The sequence below is a fragment of the Micromesistius poutassou genome (assembly GCF_964030765.1).
Source record: "Micromesistius poutassou genome assembly, chromosome: 12".
NCBI lineage: Eukaryota > Metazoa > Chordata > Actinopteri > Gadiformes > Gadidae > Micromesistius > Micromesistius poutassou.
In genome coordinates this window covers 2888792-2910883 of record NC_140282.1, presented here as the reverse complement: position 1 = coordinate 2910883, position 22092 = coordinate 2888792, and the positions used below count along the sequence as shown (strand labels likewise).

The window sequence follows — 22092 nt, the reverse complement described above, 5'->3', positions numbered from 1 at the left end:
ATCTAAAATAAATAAATAAATATTAAAAAATGAACGCTCCTTTCAAAAAAATAAAAAATAAAAAGGCAAAGGGAAATGATGGGCGCAGCTGCCCCACTTACTGCACATCTGACTGGCTAAAAGGCGCGTGTTGACGTTAATTGAAGGTGGGACGCGTTGGATGATCGATGCCCTCTTTACACCGGCCCTGATAGCGTTTTGAATGGAGCTGTAACTTGCTAATTGGGGCGAAATGCTTTCACCGCCACCGACGCCTCAAGGAGACGCTGCTGATGGTTTTGTAGCACGGTGACAAGGTGGTGGGGGGGGCGGGGGGGGTGAGATTGCTACGGCAACGTGAGACGGCAGGACAGTCAGGGAGATGAGCCGTCTCTCTCTCTTCTCGTCCCGGCAACACGCTCTGCCGGAGACGTCATCGGGGGGGGGGCATGTGACAGCGTTCTTTGTACCCCCCTCCCATGTTAGTGATGGGGTGTGTGTGTGCATGTGCGTGTGTGTGTGTGTTTGCGTGTTGCGTGTGGTTGTGTGTTTGTGTGTGTGTCTGTGTGTGCGAGTGCGCCTGTGCCTGTGTGTGGGTGTTATGTATTATTTTATCATGTATTTTTTATTTGTTCTGGTTTTGTTTTTGATTTTGTTCAACTGTTTTAATAGTCTCGAAAGACACAAAAACATAACATAAAAATAGCATATATTTGTCCTTGGGCTCTGATGAAGCGTAGTCCTGTAGTTCTTGTAAAACAGTTATATTGATTAAATGCATTGTGGAGTGTAATGGCTATTAACTTAATCAAGACAGAAACAAATATACTTAGTAACCCAAAAAGTCAATGTGAACAAAAATCTCTAACGACAACAAAAATCTCATTCAATTTGGTAACCTGAAATCCTCTGTAGTATCCCTCCCTTCCTCTCTCTCTCTCTCTCTCTCTCTCTCTCTCTCTCTCTCTCTCTCTCATCTCATCTCTCTCTCTCTCTCTCTATATATATATCTCTGCATTCACCATTTTGGAGTAATTTATTTCTGGGACATTTTTTTAATCAAACAGGGACCTTATCATTATTATTACTATTTTTATTATTATTATTATTATTATTATTATTGTTATTAATGTTATTATTATTATTATATTATCATTATCTAAATGACAGTTAATGACCTTATGTTCCCACAATTAAAACGATTTTTCCAGTCACGCATTGTTCCACCACGGGCAAATGTTTACACGCGGCGCGTCTGTCTGTGTGCAGAGCGCACTCTCAGGATTGTTTTGTTTGCCTAACATGAGAATCACTCCCCATTTATTTATTTATGACGCTGCAAACCAATTACTGCGCCGGAGAAGGGCTGCGGGCTGAGCGGGGCCCGGCTCGGGAAGCATTCAATGGATGCACTCAAACCCTTCTGTGGGGCACACATACATATACATGCAGGCTCAATGCAAATCAATAGCAGAAAGGGAGATTTTGGAAAACATTGTTTTGCGGCCTGTTGTTCTTGTTGCTGTTGTTGTTTTGGTTTTTTTGGGGGGGTGGGTGGGGGGGGGGCTGGCTGAGCGTTTTCCAGTACGATTACAGCCCCTGAAATAAGCTGGTGGTAATGTTCTCACCATAGATATATACCAGTTAATGATTCCTTCGGCAGCTGCAGAAAACGACACAAAGCAACAAAGTGCAGGGGAGGGATGCGTTGTGGAGAAGTCTGCTTTTCTGCGAGGATAAAAGTTTGTAGTTGCGTGAGTGTCAGAAGACTCTGCTGTAATTGGGGTTGTTACGCGTGTCTCTTTGGATCACCTGAGGTCAGCCTTCTCTCCCATCAGGGGGGGGTCACCAAGTGAAGCCGGAACAGAGGAGGCCCCCTGGCTTCAAGACAGCTCCTACTGCTCCGTCCTTTCATTGTTCTGTCTTAGTTTGGGGGGTACACACAGACACACACACATGCACACACACACACACACACACGCACGCACACACACACACACACACACAGGCACACATAGACACACACACACACACACACAGGCACACACAGACACCCACACACAGACACACACATGCACACGCACACACACACAGACAGACACACACAGACACACACGCGTACTCACACACGAAAACAAAAGTACTTTTTTTGGACAAGGATTTCTTTTTTCTCCATAAAAAAATCGTAAGAATTGAAATAAAAAAGTAGAAAGCCGCCGGTATATTTATCTTTTAGAGTCGTCAAACAACTATGCAAAAAAAAAGTAATTTTTTAAAATAGTGAGCATCTGTGTGGAAAGTGACAATCACAACACTCTGGAGACTAAAGGAACCACCTAAGTTGCTTGTTGGGACGTTGAATACAGACATAGATGAAAAAGGCGCGCTGTGTGTGTCTGTTCTGCTCTCAAACCCGGGCCTTTCACAGCCTCCCTCACGGAGAGTGATTAGCTGTTGTTAAGCCTGCCTTTCTTCACTCACCGGCACATATTGAGGATAATTTCTTCCAAATTACAGCCTTCATAATGATAGAGCTAGATGGACACATTCACAACTGTAGTGTAATTTATCTGGTCAATATGAAAAAAAAACAAGCTGACACATTGTTGTTTTGTGTGTGTGTGTGTGTGTGTGTGTGTGTGTGTGTGTGTGTGTGTGTGGGGGGGGGGGGGGGGGGGCTATTGAAGGCTTTAATCAGTGGGTATATATTGAGATATTATTTTCTACTCAAATGTCTGGACCTTTTTCCATTGAAGAGAGGGAAATATTACTTTCCCCATAACCATTTGGGTCGTTATGATAATCAAGCGTTTCTGAGGTATTTCTGTGCGCCTGTATTTTAGGTCATTTCATCTCATGTATCCATGGCTGGGTGATTCACAACGATGTCTCTCCTGAACCGTCTCGCCCCGGTCCTGTTATCTCTCTCAGTCAAGGGGGTAGCAGTCGTTTTAAATTAGACTCTCTTTGGATTAACGGCATGGCACCCTGGACGTCTCCTGTGCCGTTAAAACACAACATCTCTCCGCACCTCCAGCTCCCCTGTTTCAGAGGTTTTGATTGACGCGGCCTGCTTCTCGTTCTCCGTCTGCTTCACATGCTGTCGACTCTGCCTGTCTCTCTGTGTGATAAGCAGCAGCTCGCGATCTGAACATGTGTGCTGAAGCCTCACTGAAATGTACTCTCTCTCTCTCTCTCCCTTCCTCTCTCTCACTCTGTCCAATCTCCTCTCTCTCACTGTCCACTCTCCTCGCTCTCTCTCTGTCTGTCTATGTCCGCCCCCTCCTCTCTCGCTATCGTATCCCTGTCCCTCTCTCTCTCTGTCCTCATTTGCTCTCTCTCACTCTCTCTCTCTCACACACTGTCTCTCTGTCGCTCTGTTTCTCTCTGTGTCTCTGCCTCCCTCTCTCTCACTCTGTCTCTGTGTCTCTCTCACTCTGTCTCTCTCTCACTCTGTCTCTCTCTGTGTCTCTGCCTCCCTCTCTCTCACTCTGTCTCTCTCTCACTCTGTCTCTGTGTCTCTCTCTGTGTCTCTGCCTCCCTCTCTCTCACTCTGTCTCTCTCTCTGTGTCTCTGCCTCCCTCTCTCTCACTCTGTCTCTCTCTCACCCTGTCTCTGTGCCTCTCACTCTGTCTCTGTCTCTCTCTCTGTGTCTCTGCCTCCCTCTCTCTCACTCTGTCTCTCTGTCACAGGAGGACGGGCCACGACACCTTATTTCCACAAGTGCAGTAAAACCACAAAGACTTCTTGCTCTGCTACATATCACGAGGGAGGCCGGCTGGTGCCCTGATCCAGCTGGGAGCCGCTGAGAGGACGGGCGACCGGGAGACGGAGCCCGGGGCTTTTTTTTCTCTCCTTGTTTTTTTTTCCAATTCTTTTTCCTCTGTTTTTTCCTCTAATCGCAAATGCCGCATTTTTCCTTCTTCTTGTTTTTCTTTTTTGTTGCTGTGAAGAAGAAGATTTTTTTTTTTTTTGCAGAGACCAACTGTTTCGCTGCTGTTTTTTAGACACAATGTTGGGGGGGGGGAAGAGAACAAAATGAAAAAAAAAACACTTGATAGACTCATTATGCTCAAAGCATGCATACTGCATACACAGGATATGAATAATATACACATGCATATATAGATATACACACAAGGACACACACACACACACACACACACGCTCGCGCATACACAAGGATCACGAATCGTACATTTAAAAAGGACGCCACAAAACTACAAAAAAAAAAAAAAGGTTTCTTAAACATTCTACTTTGTACATGTATAAATACGTGCAAATGCCAATTCACTGACACACGGACACACACATACGCTCCCATACACTCACACACATGCAGACACACACATACTTGCAGACACACACACACACACACAAACATGCAGACACAAACATACAGACACACAAACACACACACATGCAGACACACACACACACACACACACCAGCCTGCTGCCATTTCAGTTTTTGTGCCTACACCGGTGTTGGGCTCTGAGAAGGGGGGGGGGGGGCTCCTGACGGAGGTCAAGAGGTCAAGAGACGGAGCAGAGGAAGAAGAGAATCCAGGATAATTTACATGCATCATTCCTTAGGAAATAGGGACCAAAGGACTAAACGCTTTTTAAAAGAATATAAATATATAAATATATAAATATATATTTAAAAACTCTTACCTTGTAGCTGCAAGTATTACAATTTAATCGTAGTTTGGAAAAAAAAAAAAGAAAACATTAAATCAATATCCAGTGGCCTCATGTAAGTAAGAATAAAACAAAAATGGAAATAATGTAGAAATAAATAATAATAATAATAATGATGATGATAAAAAAAAAAAGCTGAATTGTAGTATATGGACTGATCACCGGGGGCTGGGCACTTATAAAGCACCAGTCGTAGGATAGAAGAAGTAGTCTAGGAAGTGTAGATTTGACATTTTTCTCCTGTTTTTAAAAAAAAATAAAAAAAATAGATACTTGAACTTGTAAAGAGAAATGGTGTAAAGGTTCTGGGGTGGGGGCGGTGGGGGGGTGGGGTTAAAAAAATATATCTGCGTGTTTCTCTCTAACGGTTTTGGCCACTGGATATTTCTCCCGCTCATCAATACGTACGAGTCATCGCGCTGACGGACAGGAGTGCTCCGGCATGGACGGAGAACGAGAGGAGCGCTGAGAGACACGTTAAAGAGACTTCTAGAACACCTGGACCGGGCGAGGGGCGGGACCTGGCCCTTCCTCGTGTTTGAGTGACAGTCCACTGAGAGGACGACAGGAATCGGACACGCCACCACGGAGGGGTTCGCTTTCTTTGGTTGTTTTTTTGGAGTTGCTGCTTTTGAATTATTTATATTAAGGTTTTTCTTTGGGTGGGGGAAGGGGGTGGGGGGGGGGCTTTTTATATTACAACCGCAGAGTTGTGATTGGTCAATCCTGAATACAAACTGTCCAAAATGAAGAGGATTCTTGGAAAAGAAAAAGACAATTAAGAGGGGAAAGCGAGAGGGGAGAGGAACGTGAAGGATAGCTACTGAAACTGCCAACAGAATGATCTTAGTATATGTGCACATTGGCTCTCAGGCATTGTAGCTCCCTGCAAGATTGCCCATTACAACAAAAAAACATAGATACTAATAATTACCAGGGCTCAGATAAGAAGGATGTCAAAGATGGTATTTTCGACTCACATGTTGCAATGTCTCAAAAGAAAACGCAAGTCTGCCTTTTAGCATTAGATTTAAAAAACGATCACCATTTCGCTCTGATAACCCACTGGCTTTGCTGTACTGGCTACAGAATGCATGGCTGTCACCCTCATCGCTCTGTAACATACAGTGTAAAGTATACACACTATAGTTTAATGCAAACGCCACTGGTAACACTCTGCCATGCTCCCTGTCCGGGTGTCTCCACACACCATACAATGGAGTGTGTTGCAGCTGATTGCCGGTCCCTCACTATCTGTCAATGTGTTTGTAGACGTCAAGCATGACAGCCGAGCGGTGGCTGGGGAGAGGGGATGGAGCTCTCTACATTTGTCATGTCTGGCTATAGAGTCCTGCAGCGCTTATTTTGACCATTACAAAGCAATTGATGCAGGTTGCTCCATAAAAGCAGATCAATATGTTTGCAATGAATCTAGTGGGAGGATATATCATGTTTCAATCACTTTCCCCCCCCCCCCGAGTTCCTCGATCAAACCACACATCTTTACAGCTGCACCGAGTCTGTGGGGCTGCGGGGAGCATAGACTCACACACAAAGAGAGAGAGTGGGGGGGCGGGGAGAGAGGGAGAGAGAGAGAGAAGGGCGGGGAGAGGGAGAGAGGGGGGAGGGAGAGAGAGAGGAGGGGGGGGGGAGAGAGAGAGAGATAGAGGGAGAGGGGAATGGAGAGAGCGAGAGGGAGAGAGAGAGAGAGGGTGGGAGAAAGAAGTTGCCAACCTTCAGCATGTCAATTAAAATGGCCCCATACCAGCTTCTTAACCTTATTGTGATCAGTTAATACTCCTGCTTGTCTGCTGATTCCCCAAAACACATAATTTACCATAAGATGCTCTTAGCCAGGCAGCTGATGCCAAACCCCCATGCAACACCGCCGTAGAGCGGGTGGTTCTGCCATTTGGAGAAACGATGTTGCAGAAATCCCTTCTCTCTATCTTGCTCTCTCTATCTCTGTCTCTTTCTTTCTCTCCCTCCCTCCCTCCCTCTCTCTCTCTCTCTATCTCTCTCTCTCTCTGCCTCCCTCCGTTTCCCCCCACTCCATCTCATTTCTGACCCGCCTCCATCAGTATTTTTTTATCAGTGTTAACATGGTTTCAACACGGACATTCGTTGTATTTTTTCCTCACACTCTTCTAATGCTAAATAACAAAAAAAAAAAAAAACACTTTAATCTCCCTCTAAGTCCCGCCGTCCCGAACCTGTGGGCCCCGGTTCTGCCTCACCCTCTCCTGCTTTGGACAACATTTCCAAAAGCCGCCTAATGCCTATGCTCAGTACCATTCGATTATCACCCACACCGCATTAGACATGCTATTTCACCTTTCACTCTAATCACAGTGTAATTACCAGCCCCTATACATTAGCTGCAACCATGTGAAAAATCACCAAGGATAATCACTTGGAGCAAATTGCAGGCGCGATGGCCCACAGAATGCACCGGGCTGACAGAAGGGAGATTAGGGAGAATTATATATTTTTTTGCCTACTCCCTGGCAAGGCTGACAACAGCTGACCTGGCATCCAATAACGCTGGCAAAATGATGAAAGCGAGGTTGGAAGGATATGGGACAAATCCCTCCGTGTCAGAGCTAGGTGTTAATATTAGATGGCGATGGATGGCTCCTTGCAGGAAATCGATGAATGGAGGACAATCGTACCCAATGGAAGCAGTTGCAATGGTTGGGAAAACACCTCCTGAAAACAGCTGGAAACACAGGGTTGCTGAGATGCGACAGCTGTGTGGGTGATGTTATGTGTCCTTCTACATCCATTCTGTGACCGTGTCTTTCTCCAGAGGCGGCCGCTTAACGAGAAAATGACGGGCTCTAAAAGGCGTCCTCGTTTGACTCTCTTTATGGCCATAGAGTAACCTTCAAAGCACAAAGGCTTGTTCTGTGCTCATCACTCAGAACAACGTTTCAGTAGAACCACTATAATTTTTGGAGTAGTTTTGCATTTGCTAAGCACAGAAACTCCTTCACATTTAACACAATAGGGAAATAAAGCAGCCTTGTTTTTGTTCAAACAACGGAATCCCTTCACAGCTCTTGGACAGAAGTTCTGGTGAGCCACGAATGACCGCAAAGTAGGTCAACACGAAGCGACGGCTTGAGCCATCCATTTGTGCTCATCGTTTGTGTAATACCAGAATTTATCAATGGGAAATCTAATGTTCCATAAGATATGACATTTCCTGAGCATGGCATGCCCTGGGCTTCCAGCAACACTGGAAGCTCTTCAGAGATGAATGCCAAATCCCTGTTCATACGTTCTCCTCGATCTCGTGGTTTGTGCTTAAAGTTCTCGAGTCGGTTCTTTTTTATTTGCTTTGGATTGTCCCTCGTTGCAAGTTAAGTCCAGAGTCCTAAAGGGTACTTGCCTGACAGGACCCCGCTCCAGCTCCGTGTGTTTCAAGCTTTACTAAATGAGGTAACCTGAAATCATCACTTCAACACTTACGGCACCAGTGCCATAATTGCTCTTTCACCCTGAAGCGGATGTTATGTTAGTGACAGGTAGCACAAAAGGGAGAAGAAGGAAAACACAAAGCCGGTTTTGGATCAACTTTCAGTTATGTTATCCTACCTTTAGTCTCGTCGGCACGGCTGCCCTCACGCCTGGCCTTGGATACTGATTAAAATCCATCACAAGTTGCCATGAAAAATGAAAGCCCACAGGCAGTCAGCGAGCCTTTGTCACAGTAATCATTAGAGTTGAAACACTCTGCTTCTAAATGAAAATGTATTTTGACATCTCTGCCCGGCATTGTAATCTGTGTGATGAATCTAATTGCTCGCCTATAGCACAGATAATAACGCACTCAGAGACACACACAACACACACGTCACACAGCGGTGACCTATAATGGTTTTGAATTATTTGTTTCCCTAACCCCCCCCCCAAACTCGCATGTTTCATTCTGTCATCCCCATTTATCTCTTTGATGTATGTGTTGGCGTTGCCTTTTCTCAGAGCCCCCTCTTCCACCCCGTGCCTCAAGAAGAGCGAGTATCCCTCCGTCAGCCGTGTCTAACGAGTCCCGCCGCTGGCAGGAGTGTAGGGGAGACGTAGCAGAGCAAGGCCACGGCTTCTCACCTGCCTCGGCGTGCAGCACTGGAACTAAAATAGCAGTGATTGCAGAGGAAAGGAAGTGAAATGTAATTGACTGAGAGTGGAGAGATAATTAAAGAATCCTGTTGGACAGGCAAGGAAGAAATGAATACCTCCTCATTTTAAAAAGCGGTGTAGAGTGGGGAGCTTTTCCAAGCGTCACACTTCAGCGAGGCAAGGCTTCGTCCACGGACACGAGACGAGAACAAGGCAGGAAAAGGTTGCAGGCTCAGAGAGAGACAGGGATAGACAAAGAGAGAGAGAGAGAGAGAGAGAGAGAGAGAGAGAGAGAGAGAGAGATGAGGTGGTGCATAGGTGGGTGGGGGGGTTGTGTGCTATACTGAAACTCCACAAAATCATTCCCCATACTCAGGGCATCAGGCGCTATGATGTCATGATTAGTGGAGCGGGTTCAGAGCCTTGCCTTACCCCTGATCCCCAAAACGAGGACGATGAGAGACGGGAACGCAAAGGTCAGACGCAGCCAGGGCATGGCATCCACTGACACACACACACACACACACACACACTCTCACACTCACATTCACACACACGCTGAGTCTGCAGGAAGTCAGCCTCGGAGTGACGCCTCCGATCTCTTTTGGGTGATGTAGCAAATTGAGAAGAAATGTACAATAAGAAGAGCAAAAAAAAAACAAGGACATGATCCTATCGCCAACGACACAGCGGAGAGGGGAGGTCGCACGGCCAGTGTGGGAATCGCGTCCGATTAAAAAAAAAAAAGAAAAACGTTTGAGAGGGTACTGGGGCAAATACTTTTCTACTCCTTGTGTACATATATACTATGAAAACAGCGTCAGTTGATAGGACTGTTTAGTAGTTTGGTGTGAGGAGCCTGACTCTGAGGGACAATGATGTCACAACGTGTATCCACAGCAGTTCAGGGATCTACGAGAGCGTGGGACTGAGTCGGAGAGAGCCCTGCTTGAGGTCAGTGTCGATGCCGCACCGTGACACTTGTTGGGGTCGTCGGTGTGTGTCGGGACTGCGTTGGTTTTTGTACCGGCCCCATACTAGAATCATGATGCATCTCTTAGTTATGATTACGTTTTCTGTCTCCATGGTTTCTCTGACACTGCGATGATCGACTGCATGCGAATGAGATCCGATTCGATTGTGTCTGAGGTGGCGCTGATCTGGCACCTGGGGGGGGGGGGGGGGGGGGCGGGTTTGTAGCATGTAGCGTCCACGTTCACATGCCTAGCGCTCACTCCTGGGGCAGCTAACCACACCTAGCTAGCTGGTTAGCAGTGCAACGGACCATATGTTTGAAAGAGGCCAAACTAAAATGTGTTAGTCATCTTTATGTCATGGTTGGCGTAAATGCTCAAGGTTATGATGATGTATCTTAAAAAAATACAGCTGGATCATTTGATCAAGAAATTAAATTATTATCATTGTTATTATTCTGATTGTGATTACGTGTGTGTCAACATGAAGGGATGACAGTTCATGGCGGTGAAAGGAAGGAGTCTGTCTGAGGGAAACACATGCATGTATGACCACATGCATCCTCTGTTGACCCAATAGCCCTCCTGATTACATGTGTTACTACTGTACATATTATACAGCTAATTTTGTTTTATTCACCATCTTATTTACAGATGGCACAATACACGTGTACAAATGTTAAAAAGAAAGCTTAAAAAATAAACCACTGACAAAATGGATAGAATAATAGTATATTCCATGGCGTTAAAGAGAAGGAAACAATTTATCAACAACATAAGATAATGTGATTTTATTTCTTGTACATCGAAGCACCCGTGCTCGAAGACCTGATTTTATATCCATGTGTTTAAAGGATCATGAATTTTATTTTCCCCTTCCTGTTGATTATTTGCTCGGACATCGGGCTCCATTGTGATGATTTTTTTTTTAGGATTTGATATTTGAAACAAACCCTCTATATTTTGATTTCTGCACAAGCCCTGTGTACAAATGACTTGTTTATAGGAAAGTACAAAGAGATTGTATTGACCAATCACTCTTGGCTCCGTTGGGGAGAGGAACGGACTCTGAACAGTCATGTGGATTCAGAGACATGAGTCTATTGCACAACTGTAAATGAGTGTAACTGAATCATTATTGCATGTATAAAGATAATTTAATTAAAGGCTTTTGTCAAAAAAAAAAAAAAGAAAGAGTAGGCAAACAAGCAGCTTGTCTTGGCTGTCTGGCTTAAGAATCAACCTCATTCTCATTCCCATAATGCAAAGATTCTGTGTCCCTCCTTTCCTCCTAATGTTGAATGCTGTTTTATAGATTGGAGGTAAAAACATATTTGTGACTGCTCTTACCTGCTTACATACCAATCCTCTCTGAGTCGGGTGTCTGCGTGCTTCTGAGACACCGTACCAGAGACTGCATCCATTCACTGGAGAGGACAGTGCCAACAGTAGAGTACCCAGCACACCATTGCTTCGCTCCAGTCAGGGTTTTGACGCCAATGAAGAGAGAATTCTGCCTTAAACACAGCCTGCTCTGCTATGTCTGAAAGTACTACCTGTGAACCCTGGCAAGACCGTGTTCTGGGGATGCCAAATGCTAATTTTTTTATAGTGTAATCCATTTCAAGGGTGTTTCTGAAAACATGATTTCACTTCAGAAGAAGAAGAGCAAAGTCGATTCTTCCTCGAGCCCTTTCAGACGTAACTAGGGACGAGGTCGCCTCCATCTCCATTGGTTACAAGGACCAAATTTTTTAAAAGTTCAGCCCTCTGACCATCTTTGCAACAATCGTTCATCCAATGAGAGCCTTTAAAAACAAATAATAAACAAAAAATAAATAACCAACAGACAAAAAAAAAAAAAGTATTCCCATATTCAACGTTACCTTCACAGCTTGTCTTCTTCATTTGATCTCGTCTGCGTTTCAAGGCACAGCGGTTTCAATCCATCATGCTGTTATGACGGATTGGTAGAATTGATTTATCCTTTTGGTTCCCAGAATGTTTTCCTTTTTTTTTTTGCTGAAACAGGTGTGATTTGACATGTTGTTGGCCTGGGTCTGTTTTTGCCTAATCCGGGTGGTTTTTCCCTTAGTGATCCTGAACTGTGTATTTCTCTAGTTCATTATACTCTGCTTAGACTAAATAAAGCACAGTCCTGTAGAAAAATTGGCCTCTGTTGTTGTTTCTTTCCCCTTTTCCCTTACCTTTGCACATGACCCGATACGGTCCTGTGTGTCCCCGTCTGTTAGGATGTATGTCAGCTGCCCCCCCCCCCCCCCCCCTCTCCCAGGCATTGTGGAGCCAATGCATTTAGGACATGTCATTGTATTAATTGAGATAATAGCACTAACCATATCTGAATACCAAATTAGACGAGAAGGTTAGTAGAAAATCATTTAAAAAGGGCGAATAATGCATAATAAATGGGAGGGAGATTGGAAGTGGGAGGTGAGCAGATTGTGAATTGATTAAAGAGAAATGGATATTCTGCACTTTTCTCCCTTTTGGAGGTGTTACAGTCGAAACCAAATAGGATCCACCTGGGGAGCCGCTGGTTAGCTTCTGGGGGACGGAGAATAGACACGCCGGATCAATGCATTCGCCCGAGTATTTCCCTCTTCCTCCGACACCTTGTATCGACGGGATGCAGAGGGGCGGGTTCCCTCCCAGGTCCTCGTCCGTGGCTCCTTTTAATAGCCCTTTGTCCTCCCACCGCGTTAACCACTGGCAGCGGCACTGGGCCACGGTCACTGGCCACAGCGTGGTTTTATAGCAGAGGGCGACGGAGACATGGCTGATCACAGCGTCATGGACACGCCGACGCTCTCGTCAGAGCAACCTTCGCCGACCGCCAGGCTCCAGACTCTTGGTTTTTTCGTCGTTTGATTTCACTTTGTTGTGTTTTCTCCATCGACTAAATGTCTTGAGATGTGTGAAACCCCCGTTTCCTTCTGCAGACCCGGTCTCCGTGGAGAAGCGGCGTCTAAACATAGGTTCTGTGTCAAATGTGACAATCTGGCAGGACGTGGAACATAAATGGGTCTAACCTCCTAGGGCGGCCAACATTATCTCTTCTTTATGGGCCTCTGTGGCACGTCTATGTAGCACTGGTGTGGAAACAGATTTATGGCGGCTAAATCTGTGGGTGATAAAGGCAGGCATGGAAGGGCCGGTTGGGGCTCTAATGTCTGGCCATTCAGATGTTGTCTCCAGCACTGGCTCTCTGGGGAGCCCCTCATTGTGCAGCAGACGTTGCGTGATTCCAGATGACAAACCAGATTGTTCCTTCACTGAGTCCCGGAGAAATGTTTTTTTTCCGGTCTTTTTGATTGCATCGGCAGCCCGTGAGATTCGGCCCATTGCTGCCTTTGAGCGGTAAGCCCAGACAGCCAGCGTCGTCGATACTCAATCTGTCCTGTAACCCCTAAAGCTAATGAAATCTGCTAACAGGGGACGCTTGTTGGTCGGTCTTGAGGAGGTGGGGGAGGGGGGGGGGGGGGGGGGGCGGTGTGTGGATGTGTGTGTGTGTGTGTTAGTGTGGGTGAGTGTGTTTGTTGGAGAGAGAGTATGTGTTAGTGTGTGTGTGTGTGTGTGTGTTAGTCTGTGTTAGTGGGAGTGTGTGTGGATGAGTGCGTGTTTGTGAGAGAGAACATGTTTGTTGGTGTGTTTTAGTGTGCATGTGTGTGAGAGCGAGCATGTGTTAGTGTGTGTTTTAGTTTGCGTAAATGTGTGTTTTAGTGTGTGTGCGTGTGTGAACAACCAAACATGGTCTTGTGAGAGAGGGATAATCATGAAGTATATAGGTAGAGAATGGATTACGCTATCATGCTCCGGTCTTTACTGTAGTTTGAGAACAAAACACTTCAAAACTTGTATTTCTTTGATCTGCAAAGTAACAAGGTGTTTATTATTTATTCATGCCTAAGGTTATGTTTTGGTTTTTTACTCTCCCAACTTCTCAACCTTTCTTCTTGTTCTGAGCTGAGATACTTTTATATATTTGCAGCGTTGTGTTCATAGCATACTAACATGGCCCCTGCAAAACAACCCCCAGTTCCGGGATAACAAGCAGCACTATCAAGTGGAGGTCAGGGTGTGAGCACTTTAAACTATCGATGCTCAACAATTACATACATAGTCTCATTGTCAAAAGAAAACTATTTCATAACAAAATATACATACAAATGCAAATTTGGGTGATACAGTTGGGCAATTTTACATTTCATTCCTTTTCAACTGCAATTTTTGCAACAATCTGAAAAATACAAATGTCTGAAGGATAATTTCCGGCTGGGTAATGCACCCCGCTGGACTTTAAAGTACCACAGCGAGAAAACGTGTTTTGTCATCACCAGCTAAGTAAAGAAACAAACAACATAGAAAATAACAGTAAAAGACACACTACACAAATATTATAAATTTTCTTTAACCATAAACAACGTTTGAATGGAGGAACAAAGGAGAAGCATCAGTTTTTAATTATTTTTTTTTTTATTTTTTTTTCTTATATCTTCACAAAAACGAACTCATTAGGCTCACTCAACTGGGAAACTCCGCTGGGACCAAAACGTCCCACGCAAAGTGTGGATCTACAGAGGAAAAGGGTCTTTTGTGCACCTCTCTCTTTTAAAATATCAGCTTTTTGCATCCATGTCCCCAAAGGAGGTCCTCAAAGCGTAGGACAAAGAGTGGCAAATTTAGATTCTATCCCTCTTAACCACGCAGGTTCCCAAATAACAGCGAACAGCACATAACTAAATGGAAGTGTGCGGTACACCTGGCTAAGCAAAGCCTCACAATCCCTTTGATTCCATTGTGTATTACAAAAGCTTAATCAATATCTAATCAAGGAGAATACAGCACGGCGTGCCTTACAGAGCTCTTTGTTGTCAGAGGTGAGGTTGCCATGGTGACTGGACAGGTGTGGAGCGCCTAGGCTGTGGCGGTATTGACGGAAATTAAGAAGCATTGATGAGACTTGAAGATGTAGGGATTTGGGGGGGGGGAGGAGGAGAAGGCAGATAATTAAAAAGAGAGGACTGCAGCGGCGGGAGACGGAGACGAGGACACATAAGAGATTTAGGCAGAGTACACAGCGAGCAGCGCGGACATCAGGCCATCTGTCCACAGCACTTCTCCTCCCGAAACAAGAACATGCTGTTCAATAACAATTAGGTTTAATGCACGCCATTTGGTAGATGTACTCGTCTGAAGAACCGGACAGGATTTCTGGGGATTTCGCCCGTCCCTGATGAACACGGAACCATTTCCCCGTAATGGCGAGCGTTGCTTTGCTTTGCCAATTCTGCTGCTTTACCGATGGACGAGCAAAAGCAGAACCAACAGGCTGCCTTAATGCTCCTCGGTGGGCCTCGTGTAAAGTCACACAAAGTAAACTAGTGAAGTGGTGCAGCGCTTCAATGCAGAAACAGTGTCCGTGTCATCGTCTTCAACTTCTAACCCTAACCCTCACCCTAACCCCTAACCCACAACCCTAACCCTAACCCTCCTAACCCTAACCCCTAACCCACAACCCTAACCCTAACCCACAACCCTAACCCTAATCCTAACTATTATGATTATTACGATTTCTGAAATCATTAGATGAAGATGAGAGAATGAAAAGTCTGCGGCACTCCTCTCTGTGATATAACTGTAACATGTCCATATTCTTACACTACAGTATGTATTTATAATTATTCCTGGCTGTTACGTTGATGCCTGCAGCTGAACACAATTTGCAGCCAAGCTTGCAGTGAACTTAAGTCGCTAACCCGATTCTAATAAAGGAGGCTTGATATTTCACAAGGTTACCAAATGTTCACTGAATTTACATGATTTCCTATTGCCTTGATTATATAAATACAAAATGAAATCAGCATGTACAGACTGCACGCTCACCTCCATTTTCTATTTATTCTTCCCTGGCTCACTCCCTGGTTTTGCTCCTGGTAATTTACAACTCAAATAAAAAAGATTGATACAGAAATCTGAAAAAGGGTGGATTCTAAAGAGGAGATGGGGTGGACTTTGAGGGGTGGACTGTGTCCTGGGCAGCTCGTTGTGTCGCCTTGGTGACTGCACAGAAAGAGGAAAGAGGAAGAGGAAGGGAGGGATAGAGGGAGAGAGAGAGAGAGAGAGAGAGAGAGAGAGAGAGAGAGAGAGAAACCGAGACAGAGAGAGAGACAGAGATAGTGATACAGAGAGACAGAGACAGAGATACCGTGTGAGAGAGAGAGTGAGACAGAGTGAGAGAGAGAGAGTTAAGAGTGCCAGCAGAACAACTGGTGCATGCACTGGTCTCACTGGCAGATGCCCAGATGGCCCGTCCGTTTGTGGTCCCACAGAGGGCGGTCTGTCACCACCTGATTAACACTTGAGATAATCGGTCATTACAGGTCCCCTTCAATCAATGAGTCCAATCAAGTAATCAAGCTGAGACTGAATGAAGTCAAACTGGACGGGTCCGCCTGGTGGGAGAAAGAGAGAGAGAGAGAGAGAGAGAGAGAGAGAGAGAGAGAGAGAGAGAAAAAAAAGGGAGAGAGAGAGAACTATTGGCATCCAAAAGTCAAGGGCATCAGATAATAAAACATAAAAAATGTGTTTCATCCCTCCTATTCATGGCATTTAGGTATTACAGTTAATATATCTCCAGTGATTGTCGAGTTATAAACATCCTCAGGCTATTGAACACTTCTAAACATACAGCTGCTTCCCCTGCCGTTTCCAAATACCCCCATCTCACACGCCCACGGCCCCCCACAGCCCCCCACAGCCCCCCACAGACCAGGGCTTGCAGAGCCCTCTCTGCAGGCCCTGCTTTCACACACTCCTCTGAAACAGTGGTCACCATTTGAGTTTTTTACTTTTGTTTGATGTGGCCATGAGCTGCTCTTGTTATATTCCACGTGACACTGACATGTGATATGAACTGATGACCAGTGCTTTCAACAACTTGGAAACACTCAATTCAAACGGACAAAGCACTTCTTCAAATGTGAGCTTTACCCCCATAGAGATAACCTCATGGACCTCCGTTAAAGGATACTTCAAATGCACATCACACACATCCATATGGACACACACACACACACACACAAAATACACACTTTGACGTGCCTTCAAGGAGTGTTTGTATGTGTGTGTGTGTGTGTATGTGTGTGCGTTTGTACGTGTATGTGTCTATGTGTGTGTGTTTGTGTGTGTATCTTTATGTGTATGGATGTGTGTGTGTGTGTGTGTGTGTGTATGGATGTGTGTGTGTGTGTGTGTGTATGTGTGTAGTATCTCTCTACGTGTGTATGTGTGTGTGTGTGTGTGTGTGTGTGTGAGCGTGCACGTGTATCAGGCCCCGGTGGATGACGGCTGAGCAGAGCAGAAGTGACGGCATAAGGCCGAGAGATGAAGAGAACAGAGAGATCAAACATTATCATGAAGAACAGCCCCCCCCTCTCCCCTCCCCCGCCCGCGGCCTCACAGCCCCCCCCCGCCGCCGCGGCCTCACAGCCCAGTCAGTCCGTCTTCCTTCATTTTACCGAGGTATCCACACACACACACACTTTTTCCTCTGCGATAAGACGAAAGCGCTAACGACCTCGGAACCGACCGGTGGACGACAACACATCGCCACGACAACGCCCGCGATGACGCGACCGCGCCACCGGAGACTCGGCCACAAGCGAGGTTGCGGCACGACCGCGACTTCCTGCGACAGATAACGACAGCCCCAGATCCGCGGCTCCTCCTCGGTGACACATGATTATACGTCATCCCCTCGCGGTTCAGCCCACGTCCGGCGAGGAGTCGGGGGCGTCGGCGGCGGAGGATCACAGGAGCGCGAGGCAGCCGTAACGCGCTCGCCCAGCGCTCACTTTGTCTCAGACAAAGAGAACAAAGACGGACGTGGGAGAGCCGGAGTTACACCCAGCAGGACGGCGCCCAGTGTGGACGGATGAGCGCCGACGTTGTTCATAAAAGGGCAGCGCACTGCAGGGAAGACAACTCTGTGAGCTGCCATCGTAAAGAGACATCGTGGCGAGCCGACTAATAGAGCGGAGAGGCAGCGAGGGGGGGGGGGGGGGGTGGGGGTGGGGGGGAAGAATGATGCAACTCGGAGGCAATGCTATAATTTGCCCTTGGTTCGGGAGAGGCATCTAGGAACAGTCTCCGGGTTCCAGTGCTGATTGGACCGTTTACCTCCAGACCTCAGCCAACCACTGGCCTCCGAGGTATGAGGTAGTTAAATTTAGGAAGGGCTCAATATTGTGCTGTCGTCTCCTCTCCGTCGGCTGCCGGGTGACAACAGATCGGGGCAGAAGCCCGCCTGACACGCGATGATGTTTCTCTGCTCGCTTTCGTGTGGTGGGCTTAAAAAAAAACAACTGCTTTTTCGGTGACGCGGGTTTTAGGCATGTTATTTAATTTTCTTAGACGTTTTAACTTATTATTAGGAGATGTTTTTCACCTCGGTTCCCTGGCCCCGTAAATGCTATTTGTATCTTAGCAACCTGTGCAGAAACAGGGGAAGATCAGAGAAGCTACTTATTAACCTGTTGCTATGACGACGGTGGTAGGCAATAACTCAGATCGCACTTTAACCCTTTCCCTCCAGAATGCCAACCTCTATCAACGGAGAAACAGATAATGCTTAGAGCGCTGTGAAGTGAAGGGTAAAATCAAAGCTTTCATGCTCTGTTTTCTTGTATATCAGATTTGATTCCTTCTTTCATAGCCCACGACAGTGTATGCTGTGTGTGTGTGTGTGTGTGTGTGTGTGTGTGTGTGTGTGTGTGCATCTGCACGCGAGCGAGTGTCGCGCGGCGTGCACTCAGCAGGACAGGGCGTCAGAGTCGTCACAGTGAAGCATGCGGATGAGGCGGCGGAAAGCAAACAAAAACACACTTTTTGTTGCATGTGTCTCCCCTCACAGTGCCCCCGGGAACAGGTCATTTGCATAGAGATGGCACACATGATGCGGGGGGCTCAGTGGTCCAGCCTGGCCCCGCAGTCTGCCTGGCCCGGCGCTCAAAGAGATTCACGTGTTGCTATTTATTTTTCAAATCATCATACCGCAAAGAAGAGGATGGAGACCGATGCCCTGCAGCATCGAGTAGAGTACAACGGGCGGTGCAGACAGAGGGGCTGGACGCGGACTGGGAAATCGATGCATTTTTTTAAACCGCTGCAATTATGTCAAAAGTGGTTGTGTTATGGCATTGTGGCCACAGCCTAATCACAGGCATGGTTTGAATAGAGACCCCTGTTGGTTGATTGGAATGACTCCACCTAATTGGATTCAATTCCTAATTGAAATGTAATAAAAATGCATCAGTAGACGAGCCACCGACAATTACCTCATGCAAATCTCTTGATGAATTGACTTGGGGGGGGTAGGTGTGTGTGTGTGTGTGTGTGTGTGTGTGTGTGTGTTTTCAATTTGTGTGAGTGCAGTGTGTTTGTGTGTGTGTACGTGCAGCTGTGAGAATGAATGTGTGCGTGTGTGTGTGTGTGTGGGGGGGGGGGGGGTGGGGAGGACTGCACGTGTGTGTGTGTAGGAGGAGGGGTAATTGCAGCTGTTCAAAGAGAGCGTGAGAGAGAGATTTCAAGAGTTCATATAGTCCCATTGACGCTGGTTAAAGCTTAAGTTACATTAAAAGTGAAGTAGCTCAACACTCTGCTCTCAATGGAGCCCTTTCACACAGTAAATCATAGCATTAAAGTTGGATTTGTTTCATTTGAGTGGCCACAGAACCTGGCTGTATCAATACCCACACAGCCACGTTCAGCCTGTCAACGCCTGCCACTTCTTTTGATTGACATTGCGATTGATCGCCATGGCGATGATGACTGTTTACATCAAACGTGCGGCCTATTGATACAAGTCTTCACCCATTACATTGATCCATAGTCAATCAACGGTAACAGTTCCACTTTGCCGTTCCAATGCAAATTCTGCACTCTAACTTTCAGGTGTGGACGCTCCCAGATCGGATCTAGGTCACGTTATGATCCGATGTGCCAGGTCGCTTACGGCGGTGGTCTGATCAGATCTCGTAGCTTGGTGGACACAATCCGGCCACCATCTGATCGGATAAATTACGACATAATTAAACCCACGCCCCATGCCCTAAAGTGCTCGTTGTACGTGTACGATACGAGCGAGGAAATGAAATGAAATCACATAAACTTCGTGGAGAGTTATTTTTTCTCCCCAAAAATAAAAAAGTTTGTTTTATAGTCGAATCGGGATCTGGCAGCAGATCGGATCACGATTGTCGACATGAGGGGGGGGAAACCAAGGCCGGCAGTGACGCATTGTGGTGCTGGGTCAAATGTTCTCTTCTCTTTACCATGTCAACAACTAAACGACAACGTACATCTATTTATGTCTGTGTGTTTGTCGAACCACGGCTGTCATAGAGCAGAGGTTGTGGACCAGCGTAAACCCTGAGGTGCGAGCGCTCCGTCCCAGCTCATCTTCGTACCGCTCGGCGCTCAGTCTCTGTTCAAACAACCGTAATCATGCCAAAGCCCGGACGGCATTTCATCAGCAGGTCTGCATGAGGTAATTGTTGACGGCATGTCACTGATGCATTATTCTGCTATTGTTATGATGATGTTATTACATTTCAATTAAGGTTATAATCCAAATAGAGAGAGCGAGAGAGTGAGAGAGAGATAGAGAGAGAGAGAGAGAGAGAGAGAGAGAGAGAGAGAGAGAGAGCGAGAGAGAGAGAGAGGTGGGAGAGATAGGAGAGATAGAGCCAGAACACGTGATTTAGCACCTTGAGGTCATGGTCTCTATAAGGAAGTGTTCAGGTGTATCAGCCTGCAGTGTCTCCATCACCCTCCCCATGCATCTATTCTGTCGTTGGTCTTCTCTCTCTAAACGACGGCTTGGGGATTATTCATTTCTTGGAAGTTACACGGCATCTGTCCTCTGCTTTTAAAAAATATGTTTTTTCTATATACATTTGCTTTTAATTACGTTGTTTTTCCTGCCTCTTACAGTAAATTACAAATCGTTGTTAACCAATTAATTGGCTTCCTTTGTGTTTCCCATCGCTGTGTTTGGCCAGTGTTTGCGTTGCGTGGATACGTACACGCACATGAAAAGGAAGCATTGTTGTGGTCTTTATTTCAGAATGCGGGACAACGAATGGCAAACAAAATGCAACGATTCGTACACCACTTTTCGGAGGTAGTGTCCTGACAAATTGCAAACGACTTCATCCATGATAACAATGACATGCATGTCAGCAAGCAGACGTGAAAAGAGCGAGCGAAAGATCTCCCACCGACTAAAATCTCGGGGCCAAATGCCAACGTGACGCAACGTTGTTGTCTGTCAATCACTCTGTCAGGGATCGCTGTTCCCCTCTGATTAAAAATGCTGTTTGCGGTTATCTACAAAGCAACGCCTGTCACACTTACTTACTTAGACTGGTAAAAAAAACACGTCCCGCCTCAGCCAACTACTCTGTGTGTCTTTACCTTCAGCATATGACACAACATCCCTGAAATACACCCACAATAACATCAGCCGAAGACTGAATACGCACTTCAGAGGCAGTCTGTTTATCTTCTGCTGAGAATTATCTACCTAATAACATGGTCGTGGAACACCAACCATGGCAGGACTGCTGGAGAAATACCAATTTAAAGGTAGTAGTATGATTCAAGCAGTAAAATAGTAGTAAAATTCTGTTCTGGGATCCCTGCTTTATGGACCATCTCGTGTGTGATGACATCATTTGAATAATATACCTTAAAACTGTAGAACACCTGTCCTGAGGTAAGGCAAAAGTAAGATGATAGCGCTTCAGAAGTGTTGGCTTTGATGTAGACGCTGGCGACGTCCCAGCCCGTGGGGTGGTCGACACGCTGCCAGTGCCCCCTAGGGGTGAGGATAGGAACAGCAGGTGGACGATGATCGGACAGGCGGCTCTGTGGCTCTCTATGCATCTCCAGCGTGCCGTGGTGGATGCTTAACTACGGTCTATTTCAAGAAGGCTCTTGACTGTGTGGTGATTGGCCCCAAAGCTTAATGTGAGCATTATGCTGATTGAATTGAGTCCCAGACAAATAAAATATGAATACATAATACAACATACATGTTGAGACGTGCTCGACTAATAATGGACACAGCCATAAATAATTAATATAATTATATATATTTAAATCCCTAGGGAGTTCTTGTGACAGACACGTTAGAAGGAAATATGATTGATAAGAAATTGAGCATATTTCCAACTCCATTTTTTTAAATAATTTATTACACTGAGGAGAAACCTACGTATAACACACATTTA

The 22092-nt window shown here is 45.9% G+C and overlaps 1 protein-coding gene across 1 annotated transcript in view; it reads left to right on the top strand.

Moving 5' to 3' along the window:
* LOC311356102 (CUGBP Elav-like family member 4) overlaps positions 1–22092 on the top strand; it is a gene marked incomplete at both ends in the record, with an annotated part of 73974 nt that overhangs the window by 41563 nt on the left and 10319 nt on the right. The window contains 2 exons of the mRNA XM_084475876.1: positions 17567–17683; positions 17984–18009. Coding sequence (XP_084332002.1) covers positions 17567–17683; positions 17984–18009 — 143 coding nt within the window. The remainder of the gene's footprint in view (positions 1–17566; positions 17684–17983; positions 18010–22092) is intronic.